This window comes from Adiantum capillus-veneris, chromosome 13 (assembly GCF_014529385.1).
Source record: "Adiantum capillus-veneris isolate H3 chromosome 13, ASM1452938v2, whole genome shotgun sequence".
NCBI classification, from domain to species: domain Eukaryota; kingdom Viridiplantae; phylum Streptophyta; class Polypodiopsida; order Polypodiales; family Pteridaceae; genus Adiantum; species Adiantum capillus-veneris.
In genome coordinates, this window is record NC_140943.1 from 23,411,614 (window position 1) to 23,435,009 (window position 23,396).

The window sequence follows — 23,396 nt, forward strand, 5'->3', positions numbered from 1 at the left end:
GCTGTGTGCTGCTCTAAAACTTGCACTGCCTGCATTGTTTAATCTCTGCACGCTGTCCTGGAACAGATCCTGCCTTGCTTGCACTATTCAGAGTTTGCACGCTTTTCAGATTTCAGCACACCCTGGTTGCGGTATCAGCCCTGTGGATTGCGATTATGAGAGAGAGAGAGAGAGAGAGAGAGAGAGAGAGAGAGAGAGAGTATATATTTTAACGTCGTAGGAAACTATCCCAAGAGACCTTAAAGATCTATCCGATGAGGAGAGTTGAACTCAAGACTTGTTATTCAAGAGGGAAATGGCATAACCAATCTACCACACTTGGGTGATATTATATATATATATATATATATATATATATATATATATATATATATATATATATATAGAGAGAGAGAGAGAGAGAGAGAGAGAGAGAGAGAGAGAGAGAGAGAGAGAGAGAGTTCAAGCTTCGCTTTGGGTGTTGCTTTTCCCGTTTACCAGTCTAGCCCATTCTTCATGGCGGCTTTGCCGGTCTTGAGTGCCACACACGGCGCTCCATCACCAATTGCCTGTCGCATGGATTGTACTGGTGACTTGTTGACACGCATTGACTCCAAAATTCAACACTTGGCACAGCATGCCTTGGTTGGCCGGATGATTGGACAGTCTCCACCTCGCTCTTCTATACGTGATTGGTGTCAGACTGCACTGGGCATCGTTCTAAACCTTGCAAGGGAAGGAGAGAACGAGAGAGAGAGTGAAAGAGTTCAAGCTTCGCTTTGGGTCTTGCTTTTCCCGTTTACCAGTCTAGCCCATTCTTCATGGCGGCTTTGCCGGTCTTGAGTGCCACACACGGCGCTCCATCACCAATTGCCTATCGCGTGGATTGTACTGGTGACTTGTTGACACGCATTGACTCCAAAATTCAACACTTGGCACAGCATGCCTTGGTTGGCCGGATGATTGGACAGTCTCCACCTCGCTCTTCTATACGTGATTGGTGTCAGACTGCATTGGGCACTACTCAGGGACGTGTCTCGGAACTTACATTACTTGGCAGAGGCATATTCATGGTACGTCTTTCAGATCCCGCCACTGCCTCAGCTCTCCTGGCTCGCTCCCTGATACTCTCTGATCGCAGAATGATATACTTGACAAGGTGGTATCCAAAGTTCACTATTGAGGAGTTTGACAGTTGACATCTTATCCCCCGATTCCCTCTTGACGCTTTCCTTCCCGGATATGCCTCTCCATTTTATTGATGAGCATCTCCTTCATATGATTGTTGCTCATTTTGGCACAGTAGTCCCAGGATCCTGCATCTTCTCATCTGGTCCACCTCGCATTCAGGTCCTGGTGTTTGGGGATACTACATTGCCAGATAAAGTTACAGTGGCGGTGCGTGATCGAGACTACTCTTGCCGAATGGTAGTCACTGGACGCCCAGGACAATGTTTACGTTGTCATGAGATGGGACACTTGGCACGCGATTGCCCCACTCAACCACGCCATCGGCGACAACAACAGACAGCTCGTGGCACCCACACTCAGTCACGTGGTCAGCCACAGCCGGCTCCTACTACTACTACTCGAGCACCTCAGCAGCCTAAGGGTGCTCCCAGAGCTTCAATCGTCCATGTTCCTCCCTCTGCTTCAGTTCCTACTGAGACTGCATGGCAGATAGTAGGTCGTAACCATTCCTTCCGTCCTCGTCAGCAACCCACCCCACAAGCAACTCCCATTGTTAACTCTCCTGCTCCCTCTCAAGTTTCTGCCACTCCCTTATCCCCAGCTTCTCCTCACCATTCTTCTTCCTCAGCCCAGGATCACTTACCTCTGCTACCAGCTCCTCCTTCACTTGTCGTAGTTCCCTTGCCTGCTCCTTCCCCTATTCCCGAGGTTCCTATTCCCATGCAGATGGATCCTTCACCATTGCTCCCTCTTCCTTTTCCTCCTCTCCCTCTCGCCCTTACTCCCCCCCCTCCACCTTCTGGTCCACCCCCTCCCTCAGCCGCCCATACTTATGTCCCTCGTAGTTTTCTAAGTTCTTGCCCTCTTTCGTGGGGCACTCATCGAGTTGAAATGTGCGGTGACTCAGAAGGACCATTGCGGGTGCAGCTCTACCTTATGCATCACAAGTCAGGTTGTGTTCCCTCTTTAATAGGCAGTCGCTCTCAGCCTACCCATTCCTTTTTCCTTCCATTCCATGCAGCTCAGGAATGGAACGAGGATCAGGTTCTGCATTTTGTGCATGCACAAACTATGGCTCAGCTTAATTTATGGTTGACTACTTCCGCTCCAGATGTATTGTCTCCACACTTCCCTTCCTGTATTGGTGCAATGGAATGGAGTGATGTTTATGCTTGCTATTCATTGCCTATGATCATTCATGTATCCTCAGATGTGGTGCTTCCTATGTCTGCGCATTTGGGGTGTTAAAGTTGCAGCATCCGTCATGCAATGTAAACAAGCTGAGGTCCGCAGTTGGTGCAATGAGACGCCATATTTTAGAGAGGGCTTACGTGTTGCTTTCCTCCCGCCAGAAGCTCATCCCTTGGATGGCCCAGCTGCCTCCAAGAAGATGCGCAGTTAGTCAGATGCTTTATCAATTCTTCCATGCAGACTATGGATTTACATGTAGTTTCTTGGAATACTAATGGTTTACAGACTTCTCGGGTAAGAGGTTCACGCAAGCTTTTACTTCGTAGAGATTTACATGCTCATGTAGTAGGCACTGTGGATGTATTACTAGTACAGGAGCATAAGATTGCCAGTCCCTTTGGTAATCTCATGCCCTCGGGCGCTCACACTTTTTGGGAGCCTGCTCTAGGCATTCATGGACAGAGTTGCGGTGTATGTATCTCAGTGGGGTCACGATACTTGGCATCAGTTCAGCAGCATGGCACCCTTGTTGCTGGCAGAGCAGTCTATGTTTCTATTCGGATTCGGGACTCTACCATTGGCTTTATGTCAGTATATGCACCCACTACTCCTCGGGAGAGAGCTACTTTTTGGTCGTCCTTGGTTGCTGCTCTACCTGCTGTGGACTCTTGGGTTGTTGGAGGCGATTTCAACAACGTCGAGAGCGACTCTGATTGGCGATCGCTCACTCCCCCAGTTCTATCATCCATTTCTCCAGATGAGCAGCCGGCTTGGGATCGATTTCTTCTAGCTATTCAAGGTGTTGATGCCTGGCACATACCCTCTTTCGGTCATCACCCCGCTACACTTCATTACTCGTGGGGGTTTCAGAGACAACAGGGAAGACTATTAGAGCGCCTTGATCGTTTTTACATTGGCCCTTGGGCAGCAGCTCTAGGTGGATTTACTACTATTTGGCGAGGGACCAGCCTCTCAGATCATTTTCCTAGCTCATTGTTTATCTCTTTCCCTAGATCCTTTGCACAGAGACGAGGCTGCCGCATCCCTGACAGTGTTCTCACCACTGAAGTTTTGCAGCAGCAGATTCGCGACTTGTGGTCCACGGGAGCTTCTTATTGTGGTTCCCCTGGAGAATTCCTTGCCCATTGCATTACTCAGTCTAGTATTTACTGCCGTGCTCAAACTGCTAGTATTCATCGTCAGTTGAGAGTACGTGAGTCTGACCTTTACATTCCTCTTGGTTCCACACAGCGCTTGCTTGAGGAGTGGCCTCAGGATGCTTATCTCGCTGCTAGACAGACAGAACTCATACAGGAAACTCGTAGCATACAGGAGGCTAGGTCTGAGTTCACTCATCATGCTTCAGTATCTCATTGGATAGCTAAAGCTGACCGAATGAATAAGGACTTCTTCACTGCGCATAAAGAGCGTCCTCCTGGCACCACCCTCAGGACTTTGTGCGATGCTCAAGGAACACTTCATATGCATCCTGATGTTATTCTTGATATGTCTGCAGATTATTTTGACGCATTGTTCAGTGCTGATGTATGCACTACTGAGGTTTTACTTGCCCGTGAGCAGATTTGGCAGCACACTCGCTATCGTTGTACAGACACTATGGCAGAGATCTTGTTAGCCCCATTCACACTTGCAGAGCTTCATGATGCTATCGAGAGTCTAGATCCATCTTCCTGTCCAGGAGAGGACGGCCTCAATAGAGCTTTCTTTTTAACCTATTGGGATGTATTGCATATACCACTGCTTCGTGGTTGTCAAGATATCTTTTCATCAGGCTATATGCATCCAGATCTTTGTTCAGGACTCATATCTCTTATTCCGAAAGGGGGTGACACCACTCAGCTTCGCCAGTGGAGACCTATTACTCTCCTCCCTTCGGTCTATAAAATATTAGCGTTACTGATCAGCCATCGCTTGCGACCGTTCTTACCAGATATTATTCACACTTCTCAGACAGGCTTTGTTATGGATCGATGCATACTGGACAATATCTTCACCTTTTATGAGGCAGTAGAGTGGGCCAGATCATCTTCGGAACCTCTCGCTTTTTTCATCCTTGACTTCGAGAAAGCATACGATCGTGTTGAGTGGGAGTTTCTCGAAGGATCATTGGCTAGGATGGGTTTCCCTTCAAGATGGATCTCAGGCATTTTCGCTCTCTTCAGAACTGCCAGCAGTGCTATTACTATTGGTGGTGTGTCAGTCGCAGTTTTGAGCTCTCTTGATCTGTCCGTCAGGGATGCCCTTTAGCAGCATATCTCTATCTGTTTGTGGGCGAGACTATGTCAGACTTTCTTCGTGCTCAGAGTCATGCATTTCGTGGCTTGACCATGCCAGTACCTTCAGCTCCGGACCTTATCGATCAGGAGTTTGCTGATGACACTATGCTGATGTTGCGCTATGAGTTAGCAACTCTTGATGCCATGCGGGGAGCCCTGGAGGTTTTTTGCATTGCCAGTGGTGCACGCATTAACTGGCATAAATCCTATGGGTTATTGGTTGGCAGTAATGACATGCCTACTTGGGGGGTAACTGATGGTTTCACATGGCTACAGCCAGGTCAGACATGCAGATATTTGGGCTTCCAGGTTGGATTTGACGTTTCCTCACAGCAGCAGTTTGCACCTGTGCTACAGTCTATTCGCAGGAAGCTTTGTCATTGGTCTTCACGTCATCTGTCGTTGGCTGGCCGCGCATTGGTCGCCAACCAGGTCATTCTGGCTACAGTATGGTATACGGCCTCCTGTTGGATGCTACATTCTGGTGTGATAGCTCAGCTACGCAGACTCGTGCGGAACTTTTTATGGAGTGGCACAGATGGGACTATTGATACTCGTGCTCGAGTTCGCTGGTCCACGATTATTCGTCCTAGATCAGAGGGGGGCCTTGGCATTATTGATCCAGAATTACAGAGTCGCGCCCTTCTTACCAAGCTTATTGTTCGGGGTCTTTTTCCCGGCCAAGAACTTTGGAAGATGCTTCTTCAGGCCGCTCTTTCCACAGCGACTCCGTGCCTCGAAACTAGAGATGGCCATACTTGGCAAACAGGGTATTGTTTTCTCTTCACGGATGCCCCCTTGTGCACCAGCACTCTCTCACCCTTCATTCGTTCGCTCCTTCAGATTTGGGTATCCATGCGACGCGCTATCAAACGCTCACCTCCCTCATGCCGTGAGGAGATTGAGCGCCAGCCTCTCATTTGGAATGATGCAGTTCTTGATTCTTCGGTTAATCCACCTCGTCAGCTTGGAGAGAGGACTCACATTGACTGGGCTGCTTGGGACACTGGACCTGCTGCCTCTATGCGGTTGTTTCATGAGACGTGTATGCTGGATGCAGATTTTGTGGCAGAACATTATGACATTGGTCGCGGGGTAACAGACAGACTGCTTGAGATTGGCTCCGCCATTCCTTCACACTGGGACGCAGTCATGCGCGGTACAGTTCAGATGCCTCCACATTGTGGCTGGGAAGGCCTCTTCTATCAGAGCACTCTCTTACTAGTTCGTTTCGACACTATGCTGTTCACAGTTGATACTGACTACTCTTCGGGGATGCATGCTAGACTGACTTATGCTACTACCTCTCCGCACCTTGTCTACCCCGATGCTCGCTGGGAGGCCATACGAGTAGTTGGCTCCCGCGGGAAGCGTCGTTGTGTTGACCCCCGTTTCGCTTCCGCTGATGCTGCACTTTGGAGGTTTTGGGTGTGGGAGGGTCGTGCCCTATCTCAGCTTTATTGGGACCCAGGAGAGTGGCATTGGCCTCACTCTAACCGTACCGGCGCACATGTATCATTCTTTGAGTATACAGTCAGAATTGGAAGATTCGCATTGATGAGACAACACCCAGAGCAGCCCACTCGTATGCGTTTCTGGTTACATTCAGGTCTCTCACACGCCTATCTACGGCAATTTTGGTCAGCCATCTGGGATTTACATGTGGCTCGTCGTATTTCCTTTTTCCTTTGGATGATTGCACATGTAGGACTTCCAGTTGGGACTTGGTTAGCTTCTATGGGTCACGATCCGTTATGTACTCGATGTTCTTTGCGCCTACCTGAGTCACCTGCGCATTGCCTTTGGTCATGCTCATCTTCTCATGCAGTTTGGCTAGCAGTTGGTTTTTTACTTAGCAGAGCTGGAGTTCAGCATGGATTTCTCACTTGGGGATCTGTTTCCTGGTTGATGCCGATGCCCGGACCGCATCTTTTCTAGGAGGGCTCAGACACAGATCCAGCTCTTATGCTTACCGCGACTGGTTACAGACGAGGGACTTTGGCTATGTTACCACAGATTGCTTGGCAAGGAGATCCTCAAACACGTGATGAAATCTTCTCAGTAATCACCAGCATTGCACTCTGGAATGTTTGGAGAGCTCGTTGTCTTCATATTCTCAGTGCGGCACCGCAGCTCCTTCAGGATACCCTCACTATCATTTGGCTGGACATCATTCACACCCTCATCTGGCAGTGGGATTCTTCCTCAGGCACATCTAGAGCAGCCGAGGCTCGTCGATTTGATTTCCTTCGGTGTTGGGCAAGATCTCCACTCTTCTTCACACTTACAGGTGGACAGATTACATGGCATTATGCGCCTTCTCAGTGGTTTCTCCTCCACTCATCACACAGACCACCATGAGATTGTACTAGTCGAGTTGTCACTATAGTGGCTCTCATCCTTACATTCAGCTTGTACACCCCACGTGACAGGCTATTTTGGCATCCGTTGGGGATTCTATTGTACTCAGTAATATACAGCCCTGATTTTTTCAAAAAAAAAAGAGAGAGAGAGAGAGAGAGAGAGAGAGAGAGAGAGACCGATGATGTGGCATGACCACCTGCGGGTTGACAAATGACGTGGCAGCAGATAGTACGGAGATTTCGGAATTTGCGTTGGCATGTTGACGTGGCAGACAATACGGATTTTCGCGTTTTGCGCTGACAGTTGGTGAGGTGGCAGTCTGTACGGAATCCCGCTTTTCACGCTGATAGGCTGATGTGGCAGAACTGTATGGAAATTTCCGCGTTTTGCGCTAGGTTTTTTTAATGGCAGATTTTGGGACTCAATTGCTTTTGAGTTTCATGCTTTTGGGGCTCTGCTTTTAGCACCCCTTGTAATCTCTATAAGTGACCCAAGGGGGCGCATTTCTCAGGGCATCTGGATGCAAAGTCTGAGAGAGAGCACCCGCAGGAAGTTATACTTTTCTCACAGATTAATAAAAAGGAAATACCAAAAGGGATGCCAGTCTTTGGGGCCAATCTCTCTTGGCACGGAACTACGCCGGACCGTGTCGACTCTCTCTCTTGAATTTTGAATTGTTTTTAAGTGAATCTCTGCTTTGTCGTGATAGAATCTAGACTTGGGGTGTCCAAGTTTGTTACAGTGGCATCAGAGCACGACCGATTTCTCTTCTACCGAGAAAGCCGATCCCTTTTCTCGGGACACCTATGGATTCCGAGAAGAATCAATCGACCTCTTGTGCAACCGCTAAGGCAAGAGGAGGAAATATGGCAAATTTAAGCAACTTAGCAGAAGATCAGTACGGGCCACCTCGGCCTACACAGTATGAACTGTTGGAGATGCAACGTCGACAACAGGTTGACGAGTGCACAAAGCAGATGCTTCAGTTTGAAAAAGATCCCCAATTTGCAAATTTTTTGCCCTAGCAATCCATGGCTGAAGTGCATACTCAGCGGTGGCAGAAAGCCATCAAACCACCAATCAAACTGGATATCAAGAAGCCTCCTACTTCAAGAATGTTTACATAAGAAGAACTTCAAGAGGTGGTCCAATCCCAGATCAGTTAGCTTTTGGACACGAAGAAGCAATTGAAGAAGCGCAAGAAGGGGACTGACTACCTCGGTGACTTGGGCCATCAATCTTCTTTTGCATCTGCAAGAGATCAGAAGAAGCGTGTGCGTTTTGAAGGACTAGCCAATTCCTCTTCCTCTTCTTTTGATAGTTCTTCTAGCTCTTCCTCTTCCGACTTGAGTGAGGAGGACATAAAGGGCAAGTAGTGAAGCAAAAAGCAAAGCTTTGGAAGATAAGATACGATTTCCTCGAAGATAAGAGCAAGCAAAAGGAATTTAAAGAGGGTGGATAGTCAATAAAATTGGGCTTTGGCCTTCATTTAGCAGTTTGACATAGCCTTCTCTAGAGGGTGTTACTTTGAGCACTCCAAGATCAGGGGTGCTGCATCGTTTTTAAAGGGAATTGCTTGAACATGGTGGTCCACTCTTCTTTTGAGGAAACAAGCCCCGGTGAAGTGGTTGAAGTTCAAATGGCTCTTTATTGCTTCTTGGTTGACTCAGGAGTATGAACGAAATGTAAGAACCCCTTGGATTCATCCTCGGATGACCAAGGGTGATTCTTTGGACGCATATTGTGAGAGGTTTTTGGATTCTTTTCTACCGACCTCTTCGTTTAAGAAGGTCACCTTTAAAGAACAGATTGAGCGGTTTTGCTACGGACTCCCTACAGAGATCCGGGATTAGTGCTTTGAACAAAAGTCTGAGTCTATACAACAACTAATGGGACATGCGAAACGGGGATTCTTGATACATTCAGGGAAGTTGACTTATCCCACTGATGAAATTTTGACTCAGAGGACGAGACAGACCTCGAACAATGAAAATAGAAAGAAAAAGAATCCCTAGGAAAAGAAAGATACACAACCCCGATTGACTCTTAGAGAGAGGGATAACTATCTCAAAGAGGGGAAGTGTTTTGGTTGCGGGGAACAAGGGCACATCTTCACAAAGTGCCCTAAAAAGGCACGACGAGGACAAGCTGAAGACATGCTAAAGAGTTCTAGAGCAGCGGAGGAACGTGGCAAAAAAGACAAGATGAAAGCAGGACTGGTACCTGATTGCATGGGAACTGACCCAAGCCAGATGGATGAAAGTACAAAACTTTGCCGCGCATGGGGCAAAGTGAAAGATCAGGAAGCCCTTATCTTTTTTGATGGAGGAGCCAAGGCCAACTTCATTTCTCCAGAATTGGTGGCGCGGCTTGAGATTACGCCCGACAGGATGGGGCCACCGGTAGCGACAATTCTAGCAGCACCCGGACGGGATGTAGCCATTACGCCTGTCATTGGCAAACTTCGTTTGCATTGTCAGGGGTATTTAGGGCAGGAGGACTTTTACATCATGCCTTTAGAAGGGTGTGACGTCCTCCTAGGAATCCCTTGGTACCATAAGAACAACGCTGTGGTTGACTATTGGGCCAAAAAAGCGACTTTGACAAATGAGAAGGGCATAAAAATTGTACTAGATGTAAAATTGAAGGGCGAGTTTGTCCCTATTGTATCGGCTTTGGCCATTTCAAAATTAATGAAATTAAGTCTCTTTGTTTACTTGATCTATTTGAAAGAATTGAATGATAAACAACGAACGAACATGTCTTAACTAGACAAAGAATGACAATAATTTTTGCACACACATACTGATTGTTTTTGAGAAGGCTTGCCAGGCGAGTTACCCACATCTCGTCCTGAGGGCCATACCATTGATTTGATTCCCGGAACCACACCACCGAACCGGCTACCTTACCGTGTTAGCCAAGCCGAGAATGAAGAAATCATGAACCAAGTGAAAGACCACCTTGAAAAGGGTCTCATCCAGCCGAGTACTTCACCCTAGTGTTCTCCGGTTTTACTGGTACTAAAGAAAGACAGATCTTAGAGGATGTGCATTGACTATAGAGCTCTCAATAAAACCACTATCAAGAACAGATTTCTGATTCCAAGGATCAATGATATTCTTGACCGACTTCAGGAATCCTGTTGTTTCATCAAGATTGATTTGAAAAGCGGATATCATTAGATCAGAATCGCTCTGAGAGATGTCTACAAGACAGTCTTTCGGACAAGCTTTAATTTATATGAATTTTTGGTGATGCCTTTTGGACTTACCAATGCTCCAACGACATTCAACCGAATGATGGATAGGATTTTCCGAGAGCATTGATCTTTTATGGGCACTTTCTTTGATGACATCATAGTTTTCTCCAAGGATGAAGCAGAGCATCGACACCATCTGCTACAGGTCTTTCAGGCTTTGCGTGATTGCAGATTAGTTATCAATGCCAAAAAGAGCGAGTTTTTCTTGCCGAAGATACACTTTCTGGGACACATCATCTCAGCAGCAGGAGTACAGATGGACCCAGCCAAGATTGAGACTATCCGCGATTGGCCAGACTTGAAGAATGTTCATGAAGTTAGAAGCTTTTTGGGCTTGTGTTCTTACTACCGGCGGTTTATTCAGAAGTTTGCAGAGATAGCTTCCCCTTTGCACTTATTGAGAAAGGAGTCCTTTTCTCGTGGGGATCTGGATCTTTTCGATGTGTTTACTTGGATATAGAATGGGGAGATAGTGCCAGGGTATTCCATACGGGATGTCTACTTGATGAAGAAAACAATGTTGTGTGTTACATAGCCGTTGAGGGAAAAGGTTTTGGCTAAGTGCCATTGTCCACCTTTTACGGGTCAGCGCGGCATTGACGCCACCTTGAAATGTGTGGAGCGTTATTTCTTTGGCCGAGACTCAAGAAGGATGTGGACGACTTTGTTCGCAGTTGTTTAGTATGCCAGAAAGTCAAGTTTGATAGGCATAAGGCATAGATAATACTACAGCCTTTACCCATTCCCACCCGCCCCTGGCAAAGTATTGCAATGGATTTCATCTTTGATCTCCCGAAGACACAGAGTGGGCACGATGGCATTTGGATTGTCATTGACAGATTTAGTAAGCAAGCTCACTTCATTCCAGTGAAGAAAACAATCAAGCCAGACCATTTAGCGAGACTGTTCATTGCACAGATATTTCGATTACATGGCATGCCTGAGATAATAGTCTTCGGCAGAGATCCCCAATTCTTGAGTTTGTTTTGGAGGGAGAACATTGGCACACGGTTGCAATTCTCGTCATCATTCCACCCGCGGACAAATAGGCAATCTGAGGTTGCAAATTCAGTTGTTCTGGATTTATTGAAGTCTTACATCTCTGACCAGAAGACTCAATGGGATTTTTTTTTACCTTTGGTGGAATTTGCCTACAATAACACGGTTCACTCTTCGATGGGGAAGGCGCCATTTGAGATAATTGAAGGTGCTCAGAAGGTTCTACCCTTTCTCAGCACTAAAGACAAGATTTTTGAAGCCAACGAGTACACGAAGGACTTGGACACTGCTTTTGCCAAGGTCCGCGAGGCTTTAGAGAAATCTCAAGAACGACATAAGAAGACAGCAGATCGACATGGACAAGACTTGAAATGAAAGGAAAACAATTGGGTGCTCTTATGTTTTGAGAAGGCACGCCTAAGGAAATGGAAGGGAAAGGGTTGGCTTTTTCCAAAGCTTAGCATGAGGTATTATGGCCCTTTCCAGATTAAAGAAAAGATAAATGATGTCTCCTTTCGACTCAAGCTGCCCAATACTTGGAAGATTCACAATGCATTCCATGTGAGTCTCTTGGAACCTTTTAAAGGTGAGGTGCCAGTTGATGGGGAGCCCGATGAGCAACCCGAAGTGGAAGAGAGTGAGGAGATACTCGTTCCTGAACAGATTTTGGCACACAAGGAAAGAAAGATGAAAGGTAAAGTGATTTTTGGCGGTTTGGTTAAATTCAAGAAATTTCCGACATTAGATGGAAGTGGATGGAGGAGGAGGACCTAGCAGATACTCCTCAGATTTTGAAACTTTACCTTGAAGCATTTGGTTTAGCATCGTCTACTCCGGTAGATCCCCAAACTCAGCAAGGTTGAATATGGTGCATAGGATTGCACAAGAGGGTAGTCACTCCGCTCCTTTGTCAACAGATTACCTCGATTGATTAAGGTCACTGATGTCCTCTTTGGGTTTCAGTGATACTGATGGGCTGACAGTATTCTGCTGTATGACTTTATGAAACGGAATTCCCAAAATTGAAGATGATTGATTAATACTCTCATTTAACCTGTTTGAGTGCATGAACTGAAAGACGAAACGACTGTAGCATTTCGGTCTCATAAATCTCTATACACATGATCGCAATAAGGATTAGTTAATCCGGCATCAGTGAGGTCCGGGATGGATCTAGATGCGGTTATTAAATACGTTGCTGGCAGTCATAGTCTGAGATTTGGAATGAATTTTTCTGTGATTGATTTGTCATGTGATGTAGCTGTCGTCTTTGTACAAGTGCTAGATGTGTCGTGTCTGTGCGTCGGTACTTAGAGTCAGTGTCTATTGAATTGGTTTATGGACTCTGTCTCTTTTGGAGGCGTAATCGAGGGCGATTACAATTCTTTCAAGAGCGGGGTGTGTCACAAACTGATGACGTGGCATGACCACCTGTGGGCTGACAGATGACGTGGCAACAGACAGTACGGAGATTTTGGACTTTACGTTGGCATGCTGACGTGGCAGACGGTACGGATTTTCACGTTTTGCACTGACAGCTGCTGACGTGGCAGGCTGTACGAAAATCCCGTTTTTCACGCTGACAGGCTGATGTGGCAGAACTGTATGGAAATTTCCGCTTTTTGCTTTGGGTATTTTTACTGGCAGATTTTGGGACTCGATTGCTTTTGAGTTTCATGCTTTTGGGGCTCTGCTTTTAGCACCCCTTGTAATCTTTATAAGTGACCCAAGGGGGCTCACTTCTCAGGGCATCTGGACGCAGAGTCTGAGAGCGAGCACCCGCGGGAAGTTGTACTTTGCTCACAGATTAATATAAAAGAAATACCGAAAGGGGCGCCAGTCTTTGGGGCCAATCTCTCTTGGCACAGAACTACGCCGGGCCGTGTCGACTCTCTCTTGAATTGTGAATTGGTTTTAAGTGAATCTCTGCTGTCTCGCGACAGAATCTAGACTTGGAATGTTCAAGTTTGAGAGAGAGAGAGAGAGAGAGAGAGAGAGAGAGAGAGAGAGAGAGAGAGAGAGAGAGAGTTACAATATGCTGGTGTAGGTGGCTTCGCTGCTGTCAGTGCTCAAGCCCAATTTTTGGACCTTGATCAGGGGAAAGAGAGCAGGAATTATTACTAGCCTTTTGAAAGTGTGTAAGAAGTATCAGTCCAGTGAACAGGAGGTAAGAGTTGTTACTACTGAAGCTACTGGTCACTTTGCATGCTTGATCGCATTGTGTTTTACTTCATATTGAGTTATTAAATTCTCAATAATGACACAGGTGTGTAGTTCACTGGCGAAAGCTTTAAATTTGGATGCTGCTTCGTCCTCTTGTTTGGTTTTACGTTTGCTGTTCCTTGAGGGTTATGCAAGTAGTAATGGCTCAAAAGACTGGAAGCCACTTTTGAAGGAAAGGATGTCCGTACTCGGTTGTGCAATGCTGCAGTTGATATTCACTTTTCCTACGGCAAGTATTGGTCTTTGAGTCATCGATTGACCCAATTTTTCTCCTTTCAAGTTGCTTCAATTGTAATCTCGAGTCTTTTTATTGAATGCTTGATGAACTCGTATACATGCCATGTTACCCCTTTACCTTCTTGCTAATTTGGTTGCGGTGTCAGGTGGGTGCGAATTTCCTTTGTATCTCCCACCTAATCTGTCAATTGCTTTTATAATGGTGCTTTTGATGTTGTAAGCTTTGTTGGTCTTTGTGCTTACAGGCTTCCTTTTAACAAATGTAGGAGTGCAACCAGCTGTTTTGGCTAAGCTGGCTCAATATGGAGCCTGCAGAGATTCTTGCAACTATCAAGGATCCAGGAGGATGCCGTGTTGTTGAAAGCTTCTTGTCTTCCGAAATTCCATCAAAACACAAGAATCGACTGATTGCAAAGTAATATCACTGGGTCATTAGAGTGTTGTAACTTGTTTTCAAGCTCATAGTTTATTTTCTGATGGAAGTTGTGGATTTCAGGTTGAAAGGTCATTTTGCAGAATTGGCTTCCCAGATGCTTAGTGCTTTCACAGTAGAAAAGTGCTTCCGTGCTGGAACCATCGACTTGAAGGAAGCAATAGTGTCAGAACTAGTTGCAATTCAAAGCGATCTTGCGAAAAGTAAACATGGGCCACATTATATCAAGCGATTTGACATAATAGGGTAATTTCATGAAAACAAATGTTTGTGGATGTGTGTGTATGCACGTGCAAGTGTTTAGCCAGAGGTTTGCATGTTGTCATTTTATTTGTATGAGAGCAGTTATCTGACTATGGATATGCTTACATCTGTTGCATTGTGGAATGTATGGTCGATGGTCGTAGAAGGTTATGGTGCAAAGCTGCTTGTTTCTTGCTAGGTCTTGTTATAGGATGGTTTCTTGCATGATCCAGCCTAGGCAACATAGGCCTAAATGTCCACTTCTTGAGCTTCTCTACAAGTTTTCAAGAAGGCTGCGAGTATTACTGATTCTCAGGCTTAGAGTACGGAGCCTCAAATGCAACAGCAATGACCTAGGGATGTCCTGGTATCCCTCGCAGAATATTGTGATTGTAGCTCAAAGCTGTCAGCCCCTCAATCGGCAATAGCTGCTACTATGCATTCCTAGCTACTAGTGACCGTCCTTTCGCAGCTGCTCTTAAGTACATTGCGTATCTTCTCTGATGCAGAGATGCCAGGTACACTAATGTAATCTCAGATGTGTCAAAGCAGGGTTCTGAAGTCAAGTAGAAGGATAAATTGTAACCATGGAGATAAATCAGGTACAGAAGCAGCCTACAGCATTGAAGAGTTTTCCCAGTTCATTAGGACTGACTATTATCTCAACGTTTCTTGCTGGTAGCCTTGTCTCAAGCATTGCCATTTTTAGACATAGTTATCAGTTACTTTTTGAAATCATGCATGGTCACATGTGCACCAATTATTTGTATTATATGCAACTATGCAAGGCTTTTTGTAATTATGCCGATTTTGGCATAGTTGCATCAGTAACATCTTACTGATAATTGATGTACGTGCAACTACATCCTTATCTAGGGTTTCAGAAACGTCATAGCATGAAACAATCTCAGGAAACGAAAGAAACAAGTTTATACAGTTTTTTATAAGTGTAAATGTGTGTGTGTGTGTGTGTGTGTGTGTATCTCTCTCTCTCTCTCTCTCTCTCTCTCTCTATATATATATATATATATATATATATATATATATATATATATATATATATATATATATATATATATATATATATATATATATATATATATATATATATATATATATATATATATATATATATATATATATATATATATATATATATATATATATATATATATATATATATATATATATATATATATATATATATATATATATATAGAGAGAGAGAGAGAGAGAGAGAGAGAGAGAGAGAGAGAGAGAGAGAGAGAGAGAGAGAGAGAGAGAGAGAGAGATATGAAATGTTATATTAAGGTCTTCAAAAGGCCAAAATGACCTATGAGACCAATCTGTTACAAAATAGTGAATCTGATACCATGTCTGGGTACAAAAGTCACTAGAACAAAAATACTATTGCTACAAGCTGGAACTGTGTGGATGTGACAGCTGATACAATAGGTACCCAGTAAACTGGATGTAACAATGTGTGAAACAATGACAGAATGGGGGGAGAAATGGTGAGGATCCATTCTCATCTGCACTCTGGGTGTCGAGAGAGTATAGCTCGAATCCTCTGCTGTAGTCTTTGTCGATGCTGTGTAGCTCCTCTCCTCACTCGTGGTCATTTGGATCTCCGTAGCTCCACTGCTCGGTCGATAAGAGTGCTAGTAGTGGTCGGGTGAGTGTGGACCGAGCTCTACGGCGGTGGCTGCTCCTCTGGCTGTCCCATATCTAGTGAAAAGAAATCTGTAATCCGTCTCTGGGACTGTCTCTCTCTAGCTCTCCCTTGTAAAGTGTCTCTATGTCTGTGTAACTCAAGTAGATATAGTCCAAGACATCTCTGGTCCTCATAACTCATGACCCTAGATAAAGGACAGAAACCCTCTTTGAATAGGCAGTGGAAACGGGCCCGTATCTCATTGTACACTGTGCAGTGACATATGTAATGTAACTCTGTCTCTGGCTCTATCTGGCATAAGCGGCATGTCCTGTTGTCTGTTGGTATCCCTCTGAATCTATAGACTCAATCTCGAATTGATGTGAGGATGTGCGTATCTGACCAATGGCACAACGCAAACCATGAGACATATGTGTCCATGTAGCTGGGACAAACCCATCTCCTGTGAGATGGAGAAGATGCTCTCTATAGAAATCCATCTTCGTGCCCAACTCCTGAGGCAGATCTATCCATGTACTTCTGGTGTCCAGCTGGATAACGTCCCAACGAATGAGTCTAGTAATCTCCACCCATGTAAGAGACAATGAGGGTGCTTGAAGAGAGTACTGGAAAGGAGGCAGCCTGTCCATGGTGAAGCCATGCGTCTGAAACCATGGTGTCATCCGTGCATACCAGCATGAAGGGCCCCCTTGTAGAGCTAATTGTCTGGAAGACTCAAGGGCCAGTCATATCTGTCTCTAGTAGTATCCCATAGGCTGTGCACAAAGGAGACTGATCTGGTAAGCGCCTCAATCACCATAGGGGGGGCAGCTAGCTCTGCTCCAATGATAGGGTGAGGTACGGAGGCCTTGGCTCTAATCAGTCGAGAGATCATAGATACCAAGGGCCTCTCCATATGTCTCCAACCATCCTGGCCTACTGAAGGTCCCCATACCTGCACCCCATACAACATAGCTGAGGCTACTAAAGTATCAAAGAGCCATAACTTTGGTCCGAGGTTCCTGGAACTGAACCTGCGAACACATCGTCTCCAAGCCTCCCAAGGCCACATAAGCTCTCGTCAGTCTAGTGTCTGCTGCTCTCACCAAAGAAAACCTCGGTCTAGTGAAGGCTACCCCAAGGTAAGTGTATGCATCTGTATACTCCACAATATCCTAACCATATGTGAAAGTAGGTGTTGATCTCCTGATCCACTGTGGTGTGGTGTTAAACACCATAACCTTGGTTTTACCAAGGTTTACAGACAATCCACTATCCTCTGCAAAACCGTGTAATGCATCCAAATGTCATTGCATACCCTCTAGTGAGTCAGAGATCAACACACTATCAGAGCATATAACAACAATGAGATCCACGTCCCTGCCAGCTGAGCACCTCTATCGCCCTCTCTGTCAATGTAATCAGACACCTCATCAACATACATACCAAATAGAGTAGGAGACAATGGGCAACCTTGTTTCACCCCAATAGTGGAGTGAACTAAGTCAGATATCCCCTCCGGGGTGCGTACATGTCATACCATGATCTGTATAAAGCCATAATCCCCCAAATCAACACTGTGGGTACCCCCATATCCTGCAGTCTGCGCATCAATCGAGCTCTTCGTAACTCCTCCCTAAATAGCATTGCTACTCCTTCTGATCCTCTACTCCCATGCTCAAATATCGTGACTGTCGTGTGGGCTGTCTCCCATGTGTTCCTTACCACATGTGGCATCAGCTATCCAGGGGCCCTGTGAGTCTCTGATAAGAATACATTGTACTATATCCCTGTCTCTGAAATTGTCCTCAAAGGCACCAACATCCAACCTCATAGACCCGTTTCAATTCCAAGTAGCCATCTTCAGTGTGGTTCCATAGGTCTCACACCGTCATGTAGAGTTCTGCTCTACAATCACCACCCGACCATCTCTGTAAAGGCTATCTTCCCTTTTTCTCTTGCGGCCCTAATTTCTGGCATGACTTCCTTCATGTGGGCAAGCTGTGAAAGGGTAAGGTCGTCGACAAGAAAGACACCAGTCTTCTTGAGGGTGGGCCTCCTTCTCAAGAACTCCTTCATCGCCTCAATAGAGGGGAAGCGCAAAATGAGAGGCCTCTCTTTCGATGTACCCCTGATGCCTCCACTCTTCTTGCCAACCCTCCATGCTCTTGCATGTGTCGCTTTATCTATCCCCATTAGTACCATGAGCTCCTTCACTTCTTCGTCGACTTGATCCTGGTCTTTGAGGCCGGTGACTCACATGTAAAGCCCTTGTACGCCTTCGTTGTTCCTCTTGATGGTGGGAGTGGGGGTTGATACCTCTTTTTCTTTGTCCTCCTTGGCTGTCCACTTTTCCTCCTCATCCACTTTCTTTTGGGTTTTGGTGATCACCTCTACCCACAAAGATGTTTTTGCTTCTTGTTGCTTCTCCTCTTCCTTGATGGCTTGCATTTGTTTTTTGTTCTTCCATCACTGAGGGTTGGATTTCTCCCTCTTTGACTCCACCACTAGCTCTTGCCTTGGCTAGCTCTTTGTTAAGGGCTGAAATCTGCTTCTTGAGCTCTTCAATTTTCGGTCCGAAGCTCCATTTTCTCGTGAAGCTTGTCCTCACTGATTTTTCATTGAAGGAAGATCGCCTTCTCTTTCTTCCACTCTTCCATCTCCGCCCTGTACTCCATCTGTCAACAATACTCAATCACCGGCTGAGAACAATGCATCCGTTGCCTGCTCTGAATCAGAACCACCCCCAGCCCACTGCGGACGCCTCAAAACCCCAATGCGTCTGAGTCCCGAGCCAGCAACCCTTTGCTCGTTGCTGCGCCTTGCCCACTACGTGCATGCCTTGCTCTCACCTGTGCGGGTGCCCTACCTGCGTGACGTGCACAACCTGCGGCCTGTTAGCTCCTTGTCCGCATGCTCATTTGTGTACTGAGGACTGTTGTGAGAGAGAGAGAGAGAGAGAGAGAGAGAGAGAGAGAGAGAGAGAGAGAGAGAGAGAGAGAGAGAGAGAGAGAGAGAGAGATGAAAATGAAATGAAATGTTATATTAACGTCTTCAAAAGGCCAAAATGACCTATGAGACCAAAAAGTTACAACGCGGTGAATCTGATACAATGTCTGAGTACCAAAAATAAAAAGGTACTAAAAAAACCTACTTGGCGAGCTCGCTACCGTTACTCTCGCCCAAGTCCCCCCACCTGGGCCATCGCCCCCCCCCCCCCCCCCCCCCCCCCCCCCCCCCCCTTTCCCGCATGTAACCTGCACTCTGCCCCAGCCTGCCACCCACCGTTGCCCTCAGCCAATTACCCACCCCTCGCCCTCGCTATCCCCTGCATCGCCTCCCGCTCACCCTCCCAGCTCTTGCTCTCTTAGGGCAGGGGTGTCGCCTTCTGACATTGCCTTACTGTCTTGTCTTGCCTTCGCTCCTTTCTCGTTCACCGTCGTAGCAACAAACACAGATGGAAGATTCTGCCCTGCCACAGAGGGACTCAACGGAAGCCTCCTCGCCCGACTCCGTGGAACCCACCATCCGACTTGCTCTTTCTCCGACAAGCGAGCTTAGAGGCAGAGGTGACGCACCTTCAGGCTACCTCTGCTATCTGCAAGATTCTTGGTACCAAACCAAGGAGATGGGAGGTGCGTGATCTCCTTCAGGCCCGCCTTTTAGCAGAGGTGGGCCAGATCATCGACGTTCAGCTTCTCGGGTGTGGCTACTATCAAATAGAGTTTGAGACTTCCGAGATGTCGTCCAAGGTCATTGCGATGAGCCCCCGGGCCATCCGAGTAGCTAGATCTCATTTTCGGCAGTGCCGCCATGGATTCGATCCTGCTACCAATGTTCTAGTCGAGGAGGCAGACCTTCCCATCTCAATCTGCTTTCCAGGCCTGAGGAGAGACTACCTCCCGCTTCTCTCTAGGATTTGTTCAGAGACTGGGATTGTCTTGGAGACAGCTTGCACGGCAGCCTCTGCCTTGGCATACCTATAGTATGCGTTCTGGTCCGAGACACCCACACCCTCCCGAAGGTCATTTTACTACCTTGGGTGAGTGGTGGTTGGCTCCACTAGAGCGTGGAGTATTTGGACCTCCCGAATCAGTGCTTCATTTGTCGACATCTAGCGAAGGCCTGTCCACGGAGGAGGCCTCGACCTCCCTGGCACATACCCAGACCCAGCCTCCTAAGGTTGGCCAGACACAGTAGTTAGAGACTCATGGAGCTTAGGCAGGTTCCTCCTCCGAGCCTGGTGCCCAAGCAGAGGAGGACTGACAGCAGGTCCATGGTCGACATCGCTAGGGACCACCACGCTAGTTTGGCCCCCCCTGGTGGTCGTCCTACACTAGGCTAGTAGCAGTGGGTTCCCATAGAGAATCGTTTTGACCCCCTATAGCAGGACGAGACCAAAGACACCCCCTCCACCTCAAGTTCTCCACCGACAGCCCCTCCTCCCCCTATCCCCCCCCCCTACCTCCATCTTCTCCACCTCCCCCCATTCCCCCCGATACTGCCCCTTCCCCTCTCATAGTCACGAGACAGGCACCATGTGCCAATAGAAAAGAACTGACTGAACAGACTTTTAGCACTTCAATAATAACTGAACTGAAAGAGAGAGAGAGAGAGAGAGAGAGAGAGAGAGAGAGAGAGAGAGAGAGAGAGGAGAGAGAGAGAGAGAGAGAGAGAGAGAGAGAGAGAGAGAGAGAGAGAGAGAGAGAGAGAGAGAGAGAGAGAGAGAGAGAGAGAGAGAGAGCACGCGACACGGAGTGGCGGAATTCCACACAGAGAGTACTGGCCCCAAACGTTGGCACCCCTTTCGGTATTTCTTTATGTTACTTGAACTTGGTACAATGCCGGTACTCACGCTCTGCACCTTCGGTGCAAGAGACTGATCCCTTTGTACGTATTTAAAGGCCCTTGGCCTCAAAAGCAGTTACATGAAAAGCAGCATCTGGTCCAAAAGCGCCGCACCCAAAAAACTGCCAGTGCGTTTTACGAAAATCCGTACAAGCTGCCACATCAACACAATTAGCGTGAATTGCGAAATTCCGTACTGTTTGCCAGGTCAATAGTCTCGCGTAGAATTGGGAAACCCATACAGCAGTGCCACGTCATCAGCTCTCCGAGCTTGTGTATGTGGGCTCGCTTTTTTTTTAATGCCTTTGGGTCACTTGGGCCCCATCGGACGGGATCCCATAAGTTGGCAAGAACTTCTCTTTAAAAATAGGCCTCTCGAAAAGACTTTGCAAGTTGGTAAAACTTCTTATACTGCTTTTGCTTCTTCACTTAGGGTTTAGGCCCCTCGGCCGGGATGTGAAGGTTGGCTCCATTTTTCAGTGACTTGACACGTCAGCAGTTCGTGACACCCATTCCACCCTCTAGCCCCCTTGCCTCATCATCTTTTCCCACTCTTGCCCCACAGCCGGCTCAGGAGACAGGACCTTCATCGTCTGCTAGCCAGTCACTTGCCGGCGCTTTTGCCACGAGCCGCCTGGCAAGAGGAGCAGCCTTTCGTGCGGACTCCCCTTCTTGTGCAATCGTTATCTTTTTCTGAGTCCCTGGAGGACTGACGAGCTTCGACATCCATCGCCCGTGGGACTTTCTTGCCTACGACTTCACATGATTCCTCGGGGACTCTTCACTAGACTTTGAGGCAACTTGCTTCAGAGTCCATGTACTGTGTCTTGCCCTGGACGCAACAGTTGGTTTCTCTTTCCCTCTGTGTGGGAGGGACTAGTCTGAGTGGACTTTAGACTCAGTGATGGACTGGCTTCAGGCTTAGGCTCTTGAGTTCTCTCATCACATGGGAGACCTGGGGGTGACAGATTTGGTACAGACTTTGTGGCCGTTGGCCAAGTTCTCGGTGACACCTTCGGACACAGCAAGATGTAGGCACATTGTGGTACACTTTTTTGCTGACATGCAGAGTCCACCATGCTATGTATATACACATGAGGACTCTTGGACAGAGGAGGTAGCCTGACGGACGACACACTCTTCTTAGGCTTGGGTTGGACAGTCTCTTCAGTCACGACTATCTCGGGGTCGCTCGGATATGGATTACTCCCCATCCAAGCCGGCCTCGAAGATAGCGAGGTTGGCTGTTGTTGTAGCATCGGTTTTCTCTCATTGACTCCATGAGGATCGTCTCATGGAATGTGCAAGGATTAGGTGGACCCCAATTTCAGCGGGGCAGCGGGGTCGCTTGCGTCAGGAGCTTCAGAGATGCCTTGTGGGTGGTATGGTTGGTATTCTTATGCTTCAGGAGCATCATCTTTGTGAGAGCTGCATTATTTTTGTGAGAGCTGCATTAGACAATGTGGTCAGATTTTGCGTGGTCGTTATGAGACTTTTTGGTCAGCTGCATTTGGACCTGGAGGCATTTAGGGAGGGGTATGTATGACTATTGCACATTCATGGCAGCAGGCCATTGTAGGCAGAGGTATTATTGTGCCATGCAGGGCCCAATGGGTTACTATGCAAGTTCAAGTTTGTCTCATGGGCTTCTTGAACATCTATGAGCCCAATGTGGCGAGTGCACGAGATGAGTTTTGGTCACATATGGTAGAAGCCTTGCCGCATGCAGAGCAATGGTGTGTAGGGTAGACTTCAACATGTTGGAGGACGACTCAGACAGGATTGGAGGTAGCCATGCTACTGTGCACGAGGCTCAGTTGGCAGCTTGGGAGCGTTTATGTATAATTTTGAGGGTTTTGATGTTTGGCAGCATACAAGCTTTGTGCGGCCCCCAGCCAGCTCGCTCTTACCGCAAAGTAGGAGGAGTGAATCTATCGCGGATAGAATGCTTCTACGCGAGTGACCACTTCTGTGACATGGGTGGATCTGCTTGCATTCTGGCAGGACCACCTTTTCTGGCCCTGCGCCAATGATTCTCACTGTTACAGACAGACAGAGGAGTGGGAGTACGATGCTGCTCATCCCTGAGAGGGTCCTACTGGATCCAAAGCTTAGAGAGCGGGTTGTGGCACTGTGGACAGAGAGTCTGGACCCTTAGGACTCCCCTACTGGTAGAGTGGCCTCTGGACTCTCCTGCTTAGTCGTTTCTTTTTTTTTTCCAAGAAAAAGATCCTTCTATTAGTTAATGAAAACTGCCCATAGGGCTACATCCACCTCTGCAAGAGAGGGCTACAACAAGCATGATGGGGAGACTCTCCCAATGAAAAAACAGCATATATACAATGGGGCTAAATCAAGAAATGGGAGGAGGGAAGAGCCACACAGGTGGACAGTAGTGCCATCTGAGCACCCCCTGGACCATGGTGTAGAAAGGCCCAGGGCGCCAGAGTCGAAGGAAAGCCTCGCGGCGCTCCC

At 47.1% G+C, this 23,396-nt stretch overlaps 1 protein-coding gene across 5 annotated transcripts in view; it reads left to right on the plus strand.

The window, feature by feature from the left end:
* Positions 1-23,396, plus strand: part of PUM23 (pumilio 23) — a 108,316-nt gene that overhangs the window by 42,050 nt on the left and 42,870 nt on the right. For 3 of the 5 annotated variants that reach the window (XM_086526509.1, XM_086526510.1, XM_086526506.1), the window contains exons 6-9: positions 13,331-13,450; positions 13,550-13,735; positions 14,010-14,158; positions 14,240-14,422. In XM_086526509.1, the coding sequence (XP_086382635.1) occupies positions 13,331-13,450; positions 13,550-13,735; positions 14,010-14,158; positions 14,240-14,422 (638 nt within the window). Of the gene's footprint in view, positions 1-13,330; positions 13,451-13,549; positions 13,736-14,009; positions 14,159-14,239; positions 14,423-14,971; positions 15,022-23,396 lie in introns of all 5 variants that reach the window. The other 2 variants (XM_086526507.1, XM_086526508.1) reach the window with 1 other exon arrangement.